Genomic DNA, 20,310 nt, shown 5'->3' on the forward strand with positions numbered 1-20,310 from the left:
GTCATGGAATAACAAAAGACAAAATCACTGTTCAAATAGACATTTCTCTAAAAGCTAAGGGCATAACATTTAATCATATTTCCCTAAAGGCATTTCTTCAGGGAGCTGAGATAAAAGGGTATATTGCTCTCTGGTGATTCAACAATCCTGAGGAAAAGCTTGTGAAGTATAGAGCAGAGATTCTTAAACTCCCTTCCCCAAGTTATAAGGTTCATTTGTCTATTTAGTCATTCATCAAGTTTATATTGAATTTGTGCTCTTCTAATGACAAAACAGTAAAAATATAGATATAGAATGATAGATATAGGTCTATATCTATAGACATACATATCTACTAGAACTCTAAAAGCATATTCTACACATATGTAATATTCCTCATGGAGTTTATATTTCTCATATATATCTCATATATATGTATCTCTTTATCATGGAGTTTATATTTTAGGAGGTCACAGGTGATAATAAAAATATAATTAAAACAGGCCAGGTGTGGTGACTCACACATGTAATCCTAGCACTTTGAAAGGCCGAGGCAGGTGGATTCCCTGAGATCAGGAGTTCAAGACCAGCCTGGCCAACATAGTGAAACCCCATCTCTACTAGAAACAAAAATTAGCCAGGCGTGGTAGTGGGCACCTGTAGTCCCAGCAATTCAGGAGGTTGAGGCAGGAGAATCACTTGAACCTGGGAGGTGGAGGTTGCAGTGAGCCAAGATCATGCCACTGCACTCCAGCCTGGGCGACAGAGCAAGACTCTGTCTCAAAAAAAAAAAAAATATATATATATATATATATAAAAAATATATATGTAAATATATATAATATATATTATATATGTAAATATATATATTATATATGTAAATATATATAATATATATGTAAATATACAATATATATTATATATGTAAATATATATAATATATATTATATATGTGAATATATAATATATATTATATATGTGAATATATAATATATATTATATATGTGAATATATATAATATATATGATATACATGTGAATATATATAATATGTGATATACATGTAAATATATATAATATATATTTATATATAATATATGTAAATATATATTATATATTTATATGTAATATATGTAAATATATATTATATATTTATATATTATATATGTAAATATGTATTATATATATTTATATATAATATATGTAAATATATATAATATATATTTATATATTATATATGTAATATATAAAATATATATTTACATATAATATAAATGTAAATATATAATGTATATTTACATATAATATATATGTAAATATATAATTTATATTTATATATAATATGTATGTAAATATATAATATATATTTATACATTATATATGTAAATATATAATATATATTTATACATTATATATGTAAATATATAATATATATTTATACGTTATATATGTAAATATATAATATATATTTATACGTTATATATGTAAATATATAATATATATTTATACGTTATATATGTAAATATATATAATATGTATTTATACGTTATATATGTAAATATATAATATGTATTTATACGTTATATATGTAAATATATAATATGTATTTATACGTTATATATGTAAATATATAATATATATTTATACGTTATATATGTAAATATATATAACATATATTTATACGTTATATATGTAAATATATATAACATATATTTATACGTTATATATGTAAATATATATAACATATATTTATACGTTATATATGTAAATATATATAATATATATTTATAATTTATATATGCAAATATATATAATATATATTTATAATTTATATATGTAAATATATAATATATATATTTATATATTATATGCAAATATATATTATATATATTTACATATATAAATTATATATAAATATATATAATATACATTTACATATATAAATTATCTATAAATATATATATACATATATAATTAAAACATATAGGATTTCAGGTGATGATAAGCACTACCGAAAAAAGTAAAGCTGAGAATGAGGATACTGAGAAGCTGGGTTGGAAGCTAAAACAAGAAGTAACAAAGGCCAAGGTGGTTACATGTTCTTGATTACAGACTTTAAAAAAGGATAAACTAAATTAAGACTCAGATTCTAGTCTTTGGGCTTCACAGTGTGATTTTCAGCAATCACATGGCATTAATAGACCAAAATAACTCCCTTGAATAGAGAGGGATTCACTACTAACACTTTTCCTATTTCCAGATGCCAAATAACACTGAATATCTTGCCAAATTTGTGTGGCAGAACACTGGTTTTATATACTTATAGCCTGGTAAGAAAGAAAAGACATGTATGAATAACTCAGAAGGCAGAAAATTATCATGCTATTAGACTCAGTACAATGTCATGTGCATTCTCAAAGGAAACATCTGCAGAGGCAGGAGAATTGCTTGAACCCTGGAGGTGAAGGTTGCACTGAGCCGAGATCACGCCACTGCACTCCAGCCTGGGTGACAGAGAGAGACTCCGTCTCAAAAAAATCAAAATTACAAAAAAAATAAAAAACAGTTAGTGATCAATCTGGCATCATTTTCTGAAAGTTAAACAGTATTCCCAATAGCTGCTAAAAGAAGACATGTTATATAATAGTAAGTCTGTAAGTAGGTAAAAATTAAGAGAATTGTACATGTGCGCAATTGCGCACATGTACCATAAAACCTAAAGTATAATAATAATAATAATAAAATAAATAAATAAAAATAAAAATAAATTAAGAGAATTGTTAATATGCTTGCTGGGGAGTGAAATTATCTCTAGGCATTACCCTATACCTAACCTAGGACCAGTAGACTGTGATGTTGGCTTAGTTTGATCAAGAATTTTATCCTGATTTCAGATCGTTGTCTCTTCACCAGCACTTCTTCACCAGGATTATATGAAAAAAATTAAACCTGATGCCCTGAGGCATCCATTATATGTGCTGAAATAACTTCTTTTCTCACCATCTAGAATGGTACTAGCTATGTACCACTCTTGTCAGAATCAAGGAAATTGCTACTCAAATCATTGTGCAGGGCTTAATTTTCTCACAGAATGCCAGTTGAGAAAGGCTCAACTTCTAGGAATCCAGCAAACTATATTTTTATAAGTAACATTTTTACAGAACTACTTCTAAATCCTTGTGTTCAAATTTCCTAAAGCTATATTCACAGCTAAATATTTCAGAATTTAAAATTTAAAAGACTTTCAAATTAGTTCCCTGTAGCTGTCATGCCAAGGCAATTAGAACATATGCTAAGGTATGAGAGGTTTTTCTTGTTAGAAGGTCATAGCAGGGCAGAGAAATATCCCCTTGTATGAGTGATGAAGCTCAGATATTGACTCCTATGCTAAACATAAAGCCTAGTAGTTTGTTCATTTGTAACCTCTCTGAAACTTTTTTTGGGTGACTACAAAACAGGAATTGAAACCTTCAAAATAAGGGAATTTGAAACCAAATCTTTGAAAATAGATAATGCTGCAACTAAAAATTTAGTTGAATAGGATTTTTACATTAACTCTCCCTAATTTATGTTATGATATTTGCCATCTAGAAGTGTTTTTAAAAAATATATTGCTGGAGTCAGATGATGCATCCATTAATCTTTAGGGCATGGAATAATGTGAATCTAAAATTTTCAAATTACTTACCCTACTGGTATTTGGACAATGTAATTTATTTGAAACTAGACGCAATAGGGATGGCCAGGTTATTTCAGCAGAACAATTAGCAAGACTTCAGATGCATGGTGGTGTGGCGAAAGGAGGACCTGTTTACGGAAACTAGAGCCAGGAAGTGTGAGATTAACTTGTGCCAACGTGAGGAAGTAAAAGGCAGATGTGGTGGAAAATTTAAACAGCCTTGCCTAGAAGGTCAAGTTAGTTGACGACACTTGTTGATGAGATTGTCCCAAGCTTGTGGGATTCAAAACAAAGTCTTTATTAGTGAGAAATTTGGAAAGAGATCCGGTATAGTTAAGAAACTGTGTTGGAAAGACCACCAGGAAAGGCTAGTATTCTGACACAAAATTTGATCATTTTATTTGGAAGCATTGCAAGCCTGACCTGAATGAATTGTTTAGCTTCAGATACATGCATACAACTGTGAAAAGAGACATTGACTCCATTCAGCTTCTTTAACATGAGAAACTTGCGTGGAAAACTAGAACTTTACAAGCTCAGCAGGTGTTGGGGGCATCATTATCTTGAATAGCTCATTGGAGGAAAATGAAATCTTAGTTTGGTTCTCAGGTTTTAAAATATCTATCATTTTTGAAAAGTGTGAAGTAACAAAATATGATCTGATTATCTTATTCCTAAAATCCTTTGCAGAATTATCCCAGCCTCAATCTTCTCTTTAGTATTTAATGAGAATAAGAAACTGGAAATGACTGAATTGGAAGAGTAGACTTTAAATCCATATCTTGATGGCATATACATTTTTTCAGTTTTTTTCTGAATGATTAATAAGGATTCTCAAAACTTGAGTATCTTTTATGTTTCTCTTCAACATAAAGAAATTGTATGAAAATATATTTAAAAATATCTAATGATTTTATAGTTAGCTACCTCGGGAATTCATTTCTAATCATATACCTCATCCTAACTCCCCACTATGGACAAAAATAAAATAAAAATTATTAGTTGCATCTGAAGGCCATATTACAATTTCTATGCATTACAGAAACCTGAGAAAACATATCTTAAAAAATAAATATGAACAACTAACCATAATTATGAAGAAGAAAAATGAAAACTAGAAATAAACTATTGAAAAATTTCTATGTATCAGTTAAGTTTTTATTTTAAAATTCTTTATCTTTGTCTCTATAATACTATTGGGAAAGAGAGAAAGGAAAATCTGACTTTGTTCTCATCCAAAGGAAGTGATTCCACTGATTTAGCCAAAATAAGGCTTCCTGGTTATAATAAATAATAAAGTTTTTGATGTTTTTTATATGGTACCCCACTCACTAGGTGATCAGACACCCTCCTGCAAAAAAAAAAAAAAAAAATTACGTATGCAATAAACTTAAAGTTTTATGTTATTCTTTCAAGGGGAGAAACATCTGTTTAACACAGACCAGAACATTTCAACAAAATCATCCCAATATTTATGGAGATCATAAATCAAGCGAAAAAATATATTCATCAGCAACTAAACAAACTACATTAAATAGTCTCGAAGCACATTTTCATTTTTTTTCTGACAGGAAAACAGGTTTCACAAGTGTGGAGACATTTTACCATGGCTTTTAACAGTGAGGAAGGATATTTAAATAAAGGGAAAAATTATATGGAAAGCTCAGAGAAAAGAGATGAGTGTGGCTTGAGTGACAAGGCGAGAGCAGATCTCATTAACTGAAATGAGAGAGAAGGAAGGAATTTTGCAAATATGGAAAGATAACTAGTGCAGGTTTGAACAGATTATGTCAATCAATGTAGAATTTGGCTATCTTTTTAATCAAAGACTATGGAATATTTTATGGGTGTTTGCTTATGCTCATAAAGTTTTAAAGAAATAACTATGAATTTGGTTGAACTAATTTTTTCATAGATATGATTCTCTCAAGTTATATAGCGTATATATTTCTTAACTAGTTATTCTTCCTTTTACATATATTGTGCCACATTGAGTAACAACTAACCTGCTAATATCTATTGCTTTTTAAAAGATAATTAATATTAGAAAGTGATCATTTTTCTGTTTCATATTAAACATGATATTCTGAAAAAGCAACATTGCCTGAACATTCTACATTTTATCTTTTTGAAAACAGGTTTTATAAGAGATTTCTCATGAAAAGCTGAACATTTTGACACTGAAATAAGTCAGCTAACTCAAAGCTAAGCTTAATTTTTTGACACTGTTGGCATGAAGTCTCATTTCCACATTTTTTCCTTTAAAGCCACAGGCAAATGTTTTAATAGATTTTAACCCATAGTACAAGCATAATTGATCTTAAATTTAAGGATAAAAATCTGATTTTAATTAGAATTTAATATGCATTATAGTATTTATGTTGTATAATTAATATTTACATTCCATGATTCCACTATGTACCATTTATTTCTTTTTGAATAAATTTCCAGTGGGAGCAGAATAAATTGTCAGTAAATATTTTATTTCTTGGGGGATATTGTTAAATGGAAAATATATTAAGTTTTTGTAAAATCTATTGCTAATTTGGCAGTGGACAGAATATAAAAATTGGAGAGACTGAGTCATTATAATGAATTGGGTCTGACTTTTGTCATGACACTGGAAATTTCCCACAAATATTATATTTTTCTTTTATAATGAATATAGTCGAAATGAATTGCAGTCAAGTATTTGAAGACCCATCAACAAATTTAGGAGGTTACTATTGATTTTTCATTATGAGGTATTCTTCCACTCATAAGCTACTAAAAGTGCATAGGAAGGTCTGGTTGTTTGTTTTAAATGTGACTGTTCTGTATCAGGAAAATGTCAGGTATCCAATGAAAATAGATATATGAGGTGCCAGGTATCTATTCCAAAGTTGTATATCACTTCAATTAGCATCATCTGTCCTTTTTTTTTAAGTGTCTAAGGTTAGAATAGTCACCAGATATTTCCATGTATGAAGCAATTTTCTGCAAAGGCAGCTGTGGATGATCTTTTTAAAATATATATTCTGGGAGACATTGAGTAAAGAGAAATTATTTACCATAGAATGAAGAACCGAGGCCCGATTCTTTGGCTTTCTGCCAAAGATGCTAAAGGCAATGATGAACGACAAATACATTACCAAGGAATTCTCCCTTTAAGAGGCTGACAAAAATCTGATTTTTAGGATTATATTACCACCAAGAAAGATACCCCTTGTCACTGAGCTTCTAATGGAAATATGGTGTATACTGAAACAATACTCAGTTCTTTTTCTTTCTATCTTTTTTTGAGTCATTTTATCTCCTAAAAATGAGTTATTTCTAATAAAATAATTCACTTAAATAACTATGAAAGTTCAAATTTGTGCAAATATTTTTATTGGGACATATCTTAAAATTACTCTAAATTCAAAAAGAAAATATATGCTTTATTAAAATTTGATCTGTAAGCTGCTTTGTTTGTAATTTAACTATTATTTAAAAATTGTATAATATGTATATTTTTATTTACTTTATTCCTGTGTTGCTTTGGCTTGTGAGACTAGATCTCCACATTAGGAGTTTTATTGGCTGAAAAAGTATCAGAATGTAACATGAATTTGATATGGCATCAGAATTTAATATGATGACATTTAATAGGAATTAGGGGTAAGTTCCAGGTTTTACACTTAAATACAAATAATCAATTTTGCAGGCACAAAATACTTCAAACAAAATCTGAAATCATTCATTTGACGAAACTTCAGGTTTGCAGTTGACTATAGATACAATGCAATGCAACAGTGCAATAGTGATATCTAAATATCTAATGTAATCATAGGTAATATTAGTAAGTGTGTTATCTGAAATGAGTGGTGTGATATCCTGTTTTACTTTGTACTGGTGAGTTCTGGTGAGTTTGAAAGGAATAAAGACTATTCATATTTCTTTTATAAGACAATAAGAAAAACAAGCAAACAAACAAACAAGAAACCTCCTTTACTTTAGCTAAGAAAGAAGTTATTAGGTACAACTTGATAAGTTCAGCTAAGCATCCAAATCTTCCAGGAGGTTGTTACTACATAAAATCAAACCTTTTTAATTCGACTATGAGCAAGGAGATTTTATTTTTCTTACTGGGTACTAAAACTTCCAAATTCTGTTTATTTCACAGGAATCTGAACTTATAGAACTAAGAGAAACCATTGAAATGCTGAAGGCTCAGAATTCTGCTGCCCAGGCGGCTATTCAGGGAGCGCTGAATGGTCCAGACCATCCTCCCAAAGGTATATTTAGAAATCATTTCATTTCCACCCAATATAATAGGCATCTATTTTATTTATTAATTACAGTAAAACTGCATTTACTCAGTGTCACTGCCTTTTATAATGAATACGTTGGTATTAATGTGATCAGAATCCTAGAATTTTAGAACAGTGACTTTCATTATCAAGTAATTTTTAAACTGATCTTAAGAAATTTAGTTCCATAGTTGTATACACATCTCTCTACTTGACTCAGTGGAGATGGAGATAGAGTGGTTGGTTAATACATGCATATCTAACTTCAGGCAAAACAAACCCATTAATAAGTATGATAATCTAGATCTGTATTTAAAAATGAAATAGTCAATATGATGATATAGCAAGCAGTGGGCATTGGGAACAACTTTTCCTGGATGGAGGCTATAAAAAGGTACATTTCCTGTAGATAATTTTAAAACAATAAAAACAACAGGTGAAAGGTAGGTCTGTTTTAAATTATTCCTATGCTTAAGCAATTCTAAACAATGAAAATATTTCTGCCACTGCCCCTACCCCTGGGTTCACCACTGAAGAAATGCTCATTATTAATATCGTGTCATTTTTTCCTTTACACTGGTTCTATTTACTCATTTCCTGACACTTTTCAATGGCCTCCAGCTCTTTCCCAGCTTAAAAAATCCTGTCCTAAAACATGAATGCCTTATTATCTCTCTTTTCATTTCCAGAAGAATTCTGAGAAAAATTTTATGCAATCTTTCAATGTCTTCAGCCATCTTTAGACCACTGGAGTGTAGCTCCTTTTTCCTACACTCCACCAAAACAATGCTCTCCAGGATCAGCAGAAACTTATATGACACTAAATTCAGTAAAACATTTAAAATTCTTATTGTATTAGACAGACATGGAAACAGCATTTGATGCTGATGTTCATTTCTTCTTATGTGAAACATTCGGTTTTTCTAATGTTAGTGACATCATACGTTCTTGGTTTTTCTTCTGCTCCTTTGAAATATTTTTTCAATATTTCTTTTGTAAATTCAGTCTTTTGTATCCGTTTGTTAATTGTTGATATCCTAAGCTCTTTTCCATTATGATTCTATGCATCCTATTTAAAAATATATAGAAAATCATCTCATACTCTAGCTGTAATTTTTATTAATGTGCTAATAGCTAATAACTGTCAAATCTAAGTCTCCAGGCCAGGCTCTGTATATCCAGCTATCAAGAGAGAGCTCCATGTGGATATCTTTGGATGTCTGTTTTGCATCTTAAACCTAACGTCTCCAAACTTGCACTTGTCTTCTGTCTCAGACCTGCTGCTCCTTCAGTGCTCTTTGCCTCAGTAGATAGCACCACCATCCTTCCATTTAGCCAGAAATCTAAGTATTCTTCATAACTCCTCCTCCCCTCATTGAATAAATTACCAAAATCTGTTGATCCCATTCCCTAAATATCTCTTGAATCTGTTAACTTTTCTCTGATTTTACTCTCACCATCCATCACCTCTCTCCTGAACCATGACCACAAACCCCTAAATAGCCTTCCTCTTCTTAATCTTATCCTGCTTTACACAAGTCTTCACAGTGAAGCCAGAATAGTCATTAAGAAACACATCTACAGGTATCCCATTGCCTTTAGAATGGAATACAGACTCCTCAACATGACATAATCTCTCTTCACCAGCTTCATTTATTCAACAAATATTTATTCATAACCAATTATGTGCCAGATGATGCACATATAGACTTCTTGTTCTGCTGTTGCATTGCATATTCCATATTTCAGCTATCCTGAATTTTTTCAATTCTTCATAAGTTTTTTATGAATTGTGTTCATTCCATTTAGAATATTCTACCTTGTTTGATCAGCATAAAAACTTTTTGAGACACTGCAGCAGCAGTGAACCTGAATATGCTTCCTTGACCCCTACACTGAATGACATCCCCTGTGATATGTTTCTGGAAGCAGCAATACTTCCCTTCTTAAAATTGCATTATACTTTGAGGCTTTTATTTAAGGTATGTCTTTCCTGATTTGCAGTAGTAGAGCTTGTATTTTCACCCTTTTGAAAGACATCAAGATGCCCACGATGATGTCTTGCATATAATAGGGGTTTATTTGAATTTTTAAAAGAAGAATAAAGTAATTTTTAAATGAATTTCAATTTAAATTTTAGGAAAACAATTATATAAAGTGAGATATGCTTAAATTGAAGGACAAAGTAGTTCTGTAGGGGCTACTTCTTTCAAGACTTTAGCAACTTTCCATGTGGGGGAGTGATGGAGTGATTTATGTGAGGCATGGAAAATTACTGCATATTTAAAGCTTATCTTAGAGCTATAATAAAGCAGCTTATGTTCTAAATCTTCATGTCGTAAATAGGTCCAGAAGGGATTTAAAAAGCCTTAATCCTTACTTTAACACAGCACAAGTCACTGAAGTGAAACTTGCTGAAAGGATTCCTTTTATCTTAGGCAACAGGTAGCTGAATATATCTACAGAAATTGAAAAATTGGAATTCCTTTGCTCAGAAATGTGGGAGGGGTGGTGCTTAAGGGGAAAAATAACAGTTAATATCTAAATTGATCAAGAAATATTAAAAAATAATTTGCTAGGTTTTAAAACTAACAAAAACCACTGGTTATAAAGGATTGAATGTATACAGGATAGTTAGATTGTGTTTCTGTAATATTAAAACTCAGCATTAAATTTAATGAACACAAAGTGATTCTTAACACATTGACCATTGACATTACATGGAAAAAATAGTCAGTTGGACTAATTATGTGCCTTTCCATGGGTTATTAAGGTAATTGTATGGCATATAAATTTATATTGGAAATCACATTGAAATTCACTTTTAGAGGCCCTTAAAATATTTAGGTAATATATATTTTTAACATATGATCTTAAAAGATATATTTGGAATGAGGCAACAGTTTTATAGACAGGCCTGACTATCACAAAACCACGCACCAATTTGTGAATGTGTTTCTATTTTCTCTAAATTAATGCATCACATTCATTAACAAAGTTTGATAAATGACTATAGTCTATAATAAAATATTTTTGTTTACAAACATATTTAAACACCTGCTATTAAGTATAGGCATTATCAGAGCTTAAAATACAAAGATTTAAAAAATTACCCTGTGGTCATGGAGCTCACAATCCACTGCAAAAATAATATTTGTGATAAGAAATTTGAAAGTTGAAGGTAATAGAAAATTTTACCTTTATTTTTCAAAATGTACCACTGCTTTCTAAGTCACTACTTCTGTGTAAATATGGAATTGTTTTTCCTTAAGATATACCAAATATAGTTGGATAACACATGTATTAAAATTCTGTCAGCACTAATTTGTTTTTAAGAAATAGTGATAGGCAAACATAGTTATATTGAATGAAAAATTAGAATCAAATTTATTTAACACTATGTATTGATTGATACCACATGCCATATGCTTGTATAGCAATACAAAGTTTGGAATTTATAATGGTAAACAAAATAGATACGGTTTTTGTCTCCATAGAACTTTTAGTCTAGTGGGAGAGCAGAAAGTAAATGAATGTATGTGATCATTGGTGGAGCTGAACATGTATACCAAAACAGCTATAAGTTCCAAGATGGACAATAATGGGTGCCATAGGGAAGGAGGGTACTAAGGAACCTACTGGAGGTTACATAGTCAGGGAAGATTATTCCAAGGTAATAATATTTAAGTGAATATCCAAGGAATAATTGTCAATCACTTTATAAGCACTGAAGGAGGAGTATTTCAAAAGAGCTTTGAGGCAGAAAATATATTAGTTCCTTTATGGAACTAATGTAAGGAAAATACTAAGCAAACATGTAATAAGAAGAACACGGTTGATGAGTTAAGAACTGACAAGATTACTGAGGGATTGTAGGCCATATTTAGAAGTTGGATTTTTTTATCTATTCTTATTAAAGTGAGAAGTTATTGAAAGGTCTTAAGTGGGGGAGTGATGATGAAGTTTGCCTTTTAAAAAAGATTTTTCTAGCTATTGTTTATAGAATGAAGATGAGTAAGTTCAATAGCTATACTTGCTGTAAAGGTTATGTTGGTAGCTTGAACTGGGGCAGTGGTGACACAGAGGATGGGAGATGGAAAATGAAGAGTGAACAAACACATACCTGAAAATTTCACTTTAAAAATAGACTTCTCCATTAATTCAGATTGCTGATATTCATTTGGTTAGCCATTCTTTACTGAACTTTATGATGCCCCATATACAGAATTAAATACTTACAAGCACTAAAAAAGAAATTGTTAGGGAAGAGTAAAATGCATTTCCTTCATTTCACAATATTACTAATATGATGGCTTTGCTAATCTTTATCGGTGAATGCAGTCATAATTGAAGGTAACTGATACTTCCAAGGACTACTTTTGACCTAGGATTACTATCTTTTTAAAAATTTAGTATTAAAGAAGTCAAACACAATTTATTAATTCTGGATATAATAAAAATTCTGAAATACTTTAATACTTTTTGCTTTTCTATTTGTGAAAGTTAATTATTAGGAACGAGCTAGCAAATGCTACTTCTTTTTCAAAAAGCTAATGGCCAATCACAGCAAAAATTTAAAGCACGAAGAAATACCTACACATATTCTTCTATTGTCTATTTATATGACTTCCATAATAGTTGATTAAAGAATACCGGATTCCTTTATTGTTGAATTAAAACCTCCTAAATGAAAACCTTGACTTAGGTTTAGGAGTTGGTAATGTTTTCGCGTGCAAAACCAGTTAATGTTCTCATCATTACTTTTTAAAACAATGTTAAGGGACGAATTCTAGGGATTCTAAAAAAAAAAAAAAAAAAAAAAAGCTGTATATGTTTCTTCCTATAAAATTTTTCAGCATGATTGCCTCAGTAGAAAAATTAAGCGACTTATTGATATATATGTATATGAAGGTAAGGATACACATATACACACACACACATATATGTATGTAAATACACATATTACATGTCTATCAATCCATACGTACTCATTTATTATATATTTTGAAAGCAACCAGTTGTAGTTTTGTTGCCATGGATCATTTTTACTATTCAGTAAATCAGTCAATTGAAGAGGCTTGATTTTATGGTATTAGTTTTTTGGAAACTTTGTCAGCTTTATAGTAAATTTTGACATCTTACAACTTCCACTGAGATTTTTTTGCTTGACTAATCTGCCTTGATGCCAATAAGTATATTAACGGAAATGGACTAAAAGCAACTGTGACTTGAAGCACAACTTAATGTCGCAGTAATACTTAATACTAGTGCATTTTAGGTAGGAATATTTTCAGTTTGTTTTATTTTTAATAACTATAAATAAATCTTATAGTTGCTTGTATAAAAGAAATGGATACCTTTAAACATGATTAAATATCAAATGCTATTATCTTCAAAATATCTTGACTAAAGAAGCACTGCTTGCTCTTAGAAGTTAAGCAAGGCCATACCATATGCTGCGTACATGGCTGTTAACACAATGGGTATTAGAATCAGCCTAAGGCTGAGCCTGGCTCCACTATTTTTCAGCTATGTGACCATGTGAAAGTTACATTTGGTAATTAAACTCATTTCAGTGGTTTGCTTTAAGAATAAAATTAGGTACTCCAGGGACATATCAAGCATATTGTAAAACCTAGTTTGATTATTATTTGTTATTGGTATTACTATTACTATTCTATAATAAGTCATGGGCAGGCAGTGGGGTACATTGGAAGAATTGCACTGTCTTAAATATGTCCTCTGTTTAACTCACAAACTCAGTCTACCTAGGCTTTCTTTGGAGGATCTGCCTTTCATTGGCTTTTTGACTTTGGCCAAATTACTTAACTTCTTTTCACTTCAGTTTCCTCATCTGTGAGATTATGTGCTTACATGACTTCAAATTTTGTTTTGGCTCTAATATGGTATGATTCTATGAAATGGAAAGTTAATACATTTGGCTCTAGTAACTGCATTTGAAACACAAATATTAAAAGGCACAATTCATTCTCATTCTATTATGAGTTTCCATTTACTCTTTTAAATTAATCATTCAGAACAAATCATTTTGGTAGAGCTGCTTGATCCAGGTATTCAATAGAAATCACTAGCATAGAATTTAATTTTAGACAAAACTGAGAACTCATTAAACTGCCAGGGCTATGGACTTATATGAGATTCCCATTAAATCTTGATGTAGATAACTCAGTTAATTAAAACAAATATGGTTGTACTTTATTAAACTTCTAAAGTCAAAACTGCATTGAAATTATCTGTACAAAGCCTCGTTGACCTTTATTAGAGAACTTCCTCTCAAAAGCCCTAAAAGACTTATTTGTTCAGATCGAGACTCTTCATGAGCCAATGTGATACTCTCCCTCTATTGCTAGATCTTCGCATCAGAAGACAGCATTCCTCTGAAAGTGTTTCTAGTATCAACAGTGCCACAAGCCATTCCAGTATTGGCAGTGGTAATGATGCTGACTCCAAGAAGAAGAAAAAGAAAAACTGGGTAAGTCACCATCCTTCATCTAATTCAGAAGCTTATTAATGCATAATGTGTTAGGACTTTTTCTTTGGGGCTTTAGTGATCTGCAGTAGTTTACAAAGTGTCCCATTCAAGTTACTGACACCTCAAATGCTGCACTCATCACCAAAATTGGAGTGGTATGTACTGAAAAGCATACATTTTAATGTTGGGACTAAACTTGGGTTTGAATCACCACTATATCTAGACCTTTTGAGGGGCTTGAATTTTCTTACTAATAAAAAGACAGTTAATAGCAACTATATTTACTTGTGAATACCATTTATTCACAGATATTATATTATTTTTCTATAGTATAACTGTAGAAACTATGTAGTATAACTATAGAGTTACACTAAAGAAAAATAAGATAACATCTGTGAGTAAATGGCTTAAAATAGGGGTTTCTTGTGGGGGTAGAGATGAAGGAAAAGTGAAAAAATGATGATGATGATGATGATGATGATGATGATGATGATGATGATAGTGATAGTGGTCTAGGAGGAAAAGGAGGAGAACAGGAGTTAATAAAGGGAAAGAATAAACCATGAAACTCTCCTTCCGCCTTTGGAATCAACAGGGCTTACCGTGTGAATAGTTTCACCCTAAAAGAAATCAACCGCGTTAGTGTCTGCTTGGTGTTTTTAACCAAGAGAATATAGCAGAAATATAGAAATGCACTTTAACAGAACTGTACCTTAAGTTTGCTAGTGATATAATTTATGATATTGATCAATAGCTAAACAGCCGAGGGGAAGATACTGTTACTGCAAAAAATTTAAAAATAATGGAGTCAATGATTTCTTTTAATACCAAAAAAAAAAAAAATTGTAGATTTTGAGTAAATACAACTCTTGATGAAATCCAGACATAATTATCAGAGGATTTTACTGGAGTGCTTTCTATAAATAATGAAAGAAATATCTTTTTGTCTTAAAAAATGTTTATACAGGTAATATTTTAAAATACTGATCAGCCTTCATTCCCTTGATTTGTAATTCCACACTCTTTCATGTTTCTGCAAGGTGAACTCTAGAGGAAGTGAGGTGAATATAAACCGTGGACAATTTGGCATGCATCTATAAAAAAACCCTACCTTGGCATGAATGCTATTCATTTTGGCAGTAGGCTTTTATACCTTTTAAAACAGATTACCTTGTATGTCTTTTCTTTGTGTCTTTTCATTTTAATCTCAAATTTTAAAGAGATGTAAAACCACTTTCTGAATAGAGCTGTAGGGGATACCAATTCTGGTTTTGAGTAGTCTGGGACTGGAAAATTTGAATAGAAAAATCACAATTAATGAAGTGTTAGGTGAATTTGATTTCATTTTGCTTTTTAAGTTTGTACTGTCAGCAGGACATGACTTGATTGTAGCGCTAAAGTGGCCATTTAAAACAAATTGCCTTGAAGAGAGAAGCATTGGGAATGGAGATCCCTTCAAGGTACTTAGTTTTAAATGAGTGCTCTGACAGCCATGCCCTTGACCTTGCACTATTTAAAAGCCTTCCATGTTTGCTCTGCGCTGGATTAATACAAGAATAAAATGAACACACAAAACACAGTATCATTTTTTTTTTTAGAGATACTGTGCTGCAATTGTTAATACTCTGCTTGTACATACTGACCCCAGGCAGTGGCTAGGATGGCATCTGCAAACTAACGCCCCAAAGCAAAAGCTCTCCAAGTGCAAATAGACAAGAAGGGTAATTTCTGTCCTTCTTTCAGCTGAGAAGTTCTTTCAAACAAGCCTTTGGGAAGAAAAAGTCCACCAAGCCTCCTTCATCACATTCTGACATTGAAGAGCTTACTGATTCATCCCTTCCAGCATCCCCCAAGTTACCCCATAATGCTGGTGACTGTGGCTCAGCATCCATGAAGCCCTCACAATCTGCTTCAGCGTAAGTTGCTCCTTCTGCAAAATGCAGACATATTTTTTAAAAACAATTTTAGATGAAGGCCATATTTATGTTCTAACCATATCTGTACCAATTATTTTCAGATTTTTCTGAGAATGATGGACAGCATTAGTTTCTCTTTTCATATTTCTCTTTCATTGGTTTCTTTCATTTTCATTTTTCTTTTTCATTTTCATATGTTAGAATTCAAGTGTTTCTTGATCTCATTCTCCAGTTTTCTAAATCATGATTCTCACTTCTTTTCATGGGCATTTGTCCATGTATCTGTCTAACTGTATGTACATACAGGTCACCCCTTGTCTGGCCACCAAAGAAACGACAAAATGGCCCTGTGATCTACAAGCATAGATCTCGGTAAAGTGGAGTGCGATGCATGAAAACTGCAAAGATCCACGTTCTAACCTAAGTAGTGTTTGCTTTTGCTTTTTCTAAAATCACTCACATGCATTTCAACAATAAATACCTTCTCTTTCTGTTTTTTCAACTAAAATTTGGTTTCCTAAAATCAACCTGCAATCCAGTTTTCTTTGATTCTATTAGTTAATCTAACCTAGCATTTTTATGATAGCCCACTTTTTGGTAGTACAGTAGCCCCCCCTTATCCACCAGGGGTACTTTCCAAGACCCCCAGTGGAAGCCTGAAACCATAGATAGCACCAAGCCCTATGTATACTATGTTTTTTTTTCTATACATGCATACCTACATATGATAAAATTTAATTTAAAAATTAGGCACAATAAGTGATTAACAGCAATAATAGAACAATTACAACAATCTTTTGTGACAATAGTTATATTAATGTGGTCTCTATCTTCCTCAAAATAGTGTATTTTTTTTTTTTTTTTTGAAACAAAGTCTCACTCTGTCACCCAAGCTCAAGTGCAATGTCAAGATCTCGGCTCACTGCAACCTCTGCCTCCCGGGTTCAAGCGATTCTCCTGTCTCAACCTCCTGCGTAGCTGGTTTACAGGCGTGCACCACCACGCCTGGCTAATTTTTTGTATTTTTAGTAAAGACGGGGTTTCACTATGTTGGCTAGGCTCGTCTCGAACTCCTGACCTCAAGTGATTCACCCGCCTTGGCCTCCCAAATTGCTGGGATTACAGGTGCGAGTCACCGCACCTGGCCCAAAATATTGTAATATTTTTGGACCATGTTTGACTGTAGGTAACTTAAACCACAGAAACTAAAATTGTGGATAAACTATAATTGTGGGGGACTACTGTACAAGAACGAACACATTTCGAATATAGAAAAGTGTTCTGGTGAGATAATTCTCTGTGTTATTTACTATTTAAATCTAATTTCCTTGTATGCCCATGACAACAACTAGCATAGAACTCATATAGAACAGGGCCACTGTGCTTTGCCTACATAATTTTATCATTTATGCAGAAGGGAAGAACATGTCACTGTCATTTTGTGGCCAGTAAACTAGTTGTCAAATTTTAAATGGAAAATATGTTAGTTAATATAAAACAATTTTTTCGGCAAATTTCCTGCGAAGCTGTCCACGAAACAATAAAAACACAAGGATACAATGTGTTTCCTTCAAACAGCCCTCAGCTAGCCTGCTAGTAGGGGTTGAAACCTTTGATTTAGCTGTGATCTCCTAAATCAGCTGAGCCTAATAGGAAGGTTATATAACTCACCCATTGTTTAAATGTCCAAAAGTAATCTCTCTAATTTATTTTCTACAATGTTTATATTGGATTTTTATGGTAATTAAAGACAGTATTTTGGCAAAGCTTTTTTTGCACAATTTTACAAAAGAAGAAATCAACATTTTAAGAATGTAATAACTGCTTTTATGAAAGAATAGTCACATGTTGCAAATAGAGGTTTAAGTCCCTTGAAAATGTTGGAATGAAATGTAGTAATCTATGACTTTTCTGCCTATAAATATCACCAATAAAAGAATTTTTAGGATTACTTTATACTCAGTAATAGCAGACTATTTTTAAACTTTAAAAAACAGAAAAAAAGATTAAAAGAAAAAGCTACTTCCATTTTGAACCTGTGAATGCATAACTGTTTGTAAAACTCTTTCTCCTTTTCTCTAGGTTTTGCCAGCAGCACACCATATCTGTACCTGCTGGATAATATTGCAGTTCAGCCTTTAAAAAAGGCAGTGCTTTTCTTAATCCTCTGGCTTCCCCAGGCCACTGATTCTGTTTGTTTCCTTCTTCAGGATCTGTGAATGCACAGAAGCTGAGGCAGAGATAATTCTGCAGCTGAAGAGCGAGCTCAGAGAAAAGGAATTAAAATTAACGGATATTCGGCTGGAGGCCCTCAGCTCTGCTCATCATCTTGATCAGATCCGGGAAGCCATGAACCGGATGCAGGTTGGTGCTCAAACTTTCAAGGAATAAAATGAAGAAACAAAAAAATGCTGCTTATTCTGTTCTCTTGGTTAACACAGAATAAATTCCACTTGGAAACCCACCTTAGAAATGTACTCTGTTTATTCAGTCTTCGCAACTCATTTCTTAGTACTGAATTGAGAATTTTGTCAAATCCAAGTTTGGAAGTGGGAGTGCAAACTGGCAAGTTGTATTCAAGAACCATTCAGGATGCTGTACTAGTGATTGGATTCAGGTTGAAAGCTAAGTTTTTAGAAAAGCTACTACAATTCTTGCTTCTTCACTTTTCCATCATTTACTTTTATTTTGGCTTTTTGCCTGTTCTTTTGAAATCTGATTTTCACATACTTTCACCAGTTTTCTACTGAAATACAAAAGTAATGAGGAAACTGTAGAAATTCAACACAAGCTTTCTGAATACGAAAGTACAAGTGATTTAGAATGCCATCTGTAACAGTAAAGCTTTTGTATTTTTTTAAAAAACATCTAAAGGCTAAATTCAGAACCAGTCTGTGCTCAGACTAAGTTTTCATTTTATTATTGTATAACAGTAATCACTTGGTACCACAGATGACTACAATAAGAAAAGCTCATTGCTGAGGAGATTCATCTGCCACTGTATTTGTTCATCTAAAGGCTTTTGTTGTTTTTTTATGAGCTTAGTGTCCCGATTGGAAGGAAAAAAAACTTTTTCAGATGTTAGATATGATTTTGGAGTAATTTTAAATCACCTTATTTACATTATTTTTGTTTTGCTCTTTCAACTGTTCACGGATTTATAACAATATTACAAATGGCGTTATATACTTATAAGATCATTTTGACATCATCTTTAAAATGAGAAGTGTTATGAATGATTTCATCATATTTTTCTCAATTCAAATGAGACCAAGTCCTGGAAAAATTCTCAAACACATGATTTAATTAAAAAATAATGATAAACATGTCGAATGGTTGGATTGTCTATATTTGTGAATTCAGGAATTTATAATGTGTGAGAGAGAAAAAGGTTAAAGTTCCTTCTTGGGAAGGAAATCCTATTTCATATCTTATATTTATTTATTTAGCATATTAACATGTTTTATTTAACAAACAAGCTAATTAACTCTGACAAAAGATTTGATGCTATTTTCTCAATCAAACCAACTCAATCTTTTTCATGTTTTCCATCTCCATAACAGAATGAAATTGAAATACTGAAAGCTGAAAATGACCGGTTGAAGGCAGAAACTGGTAACACAGCTAAGCCTACTCGGCCACCATCAGAATCCTCAAGCAGCACCTCCTCTTCATCTTCCAGGCAGTCATTAGGACTTTCTCTAAACAATCTGAACATCACAGAGGCTGTTACCTCAGGTGATTTAGTGCACATGCTTGCCTGAATCACAGCATGCCCATGAGTTAATGGGTGGGAAGCCTGGAATTTGGAGAACTTTACATACTCTTAAAAATGTTACACTCTAATTCTCAGAAATAGTCCTAGTTTGATCTTATAAATCTAGTCTACTTAGTTATAATTTTAAAAGCACATTCTCTGTCCAAAGGTCAGTCTTAGAGATATGGTCTTCATAATATTTTTAAGAAATCACTT

At 31.8% G+C, this 20,310-nt stretch overlaps 1 protein-coding gene across 2 annotated transcripts in view; it reads left to right on the forward strand.

The window, feature by feature from the left end:
• The window catches only part of NAV3 (neuron navigator 3), a 924,153-nt gene that overhangs the window by 872,068 nt on the left and 31,775 nt on the right, over positions 1-20,310 (forward strand). The window contains exons 26-31 of one of the 2 annotated variants that reach the window (XM_063646517.1): positions 7,802-7,913; positions 14,300-14,421; positions 15,462-15,482; positions 16,165-16,337; positions 18,548-18,701; positions 19,901-20,075. In XM_063646517.1, coding sequence (XP_063502587.1) covers positions 7,802-7,913; positions 14,300-14,421; positions 15,462-15,482; positions 16,165-16,337; positions 18,548-18,701; positions 19,901-20,075 — 757 coding nt within the window. The remainder of the gene's footprint in view (positions 1-7,801; positions 7,914-14,299; positions 14,422-15,461; positions 15,483-16,164; positions 16,338-18,547; positions 18,702-19,900; positions 20,076-20,310) is intronic. The other variant, XM_054443382.2, reaches the window with a different exon arrangement.

The sequence above is a fragment of the Pongo pygmaeus genome, chromosome 10 (assembly GCF_028885625.2).
Source record: "Pongo pygmaeus isolate AG05252 chromosome 10, NHGRI_mPonPyg2-v2.0_pri, whole genome shotgun sequence".
Lineage (NCBI taxonomy): Eukaryota > Metazoa > Chordata > Mammalia > Primates > Hominidae > Pongo > Pongo pygmaeus.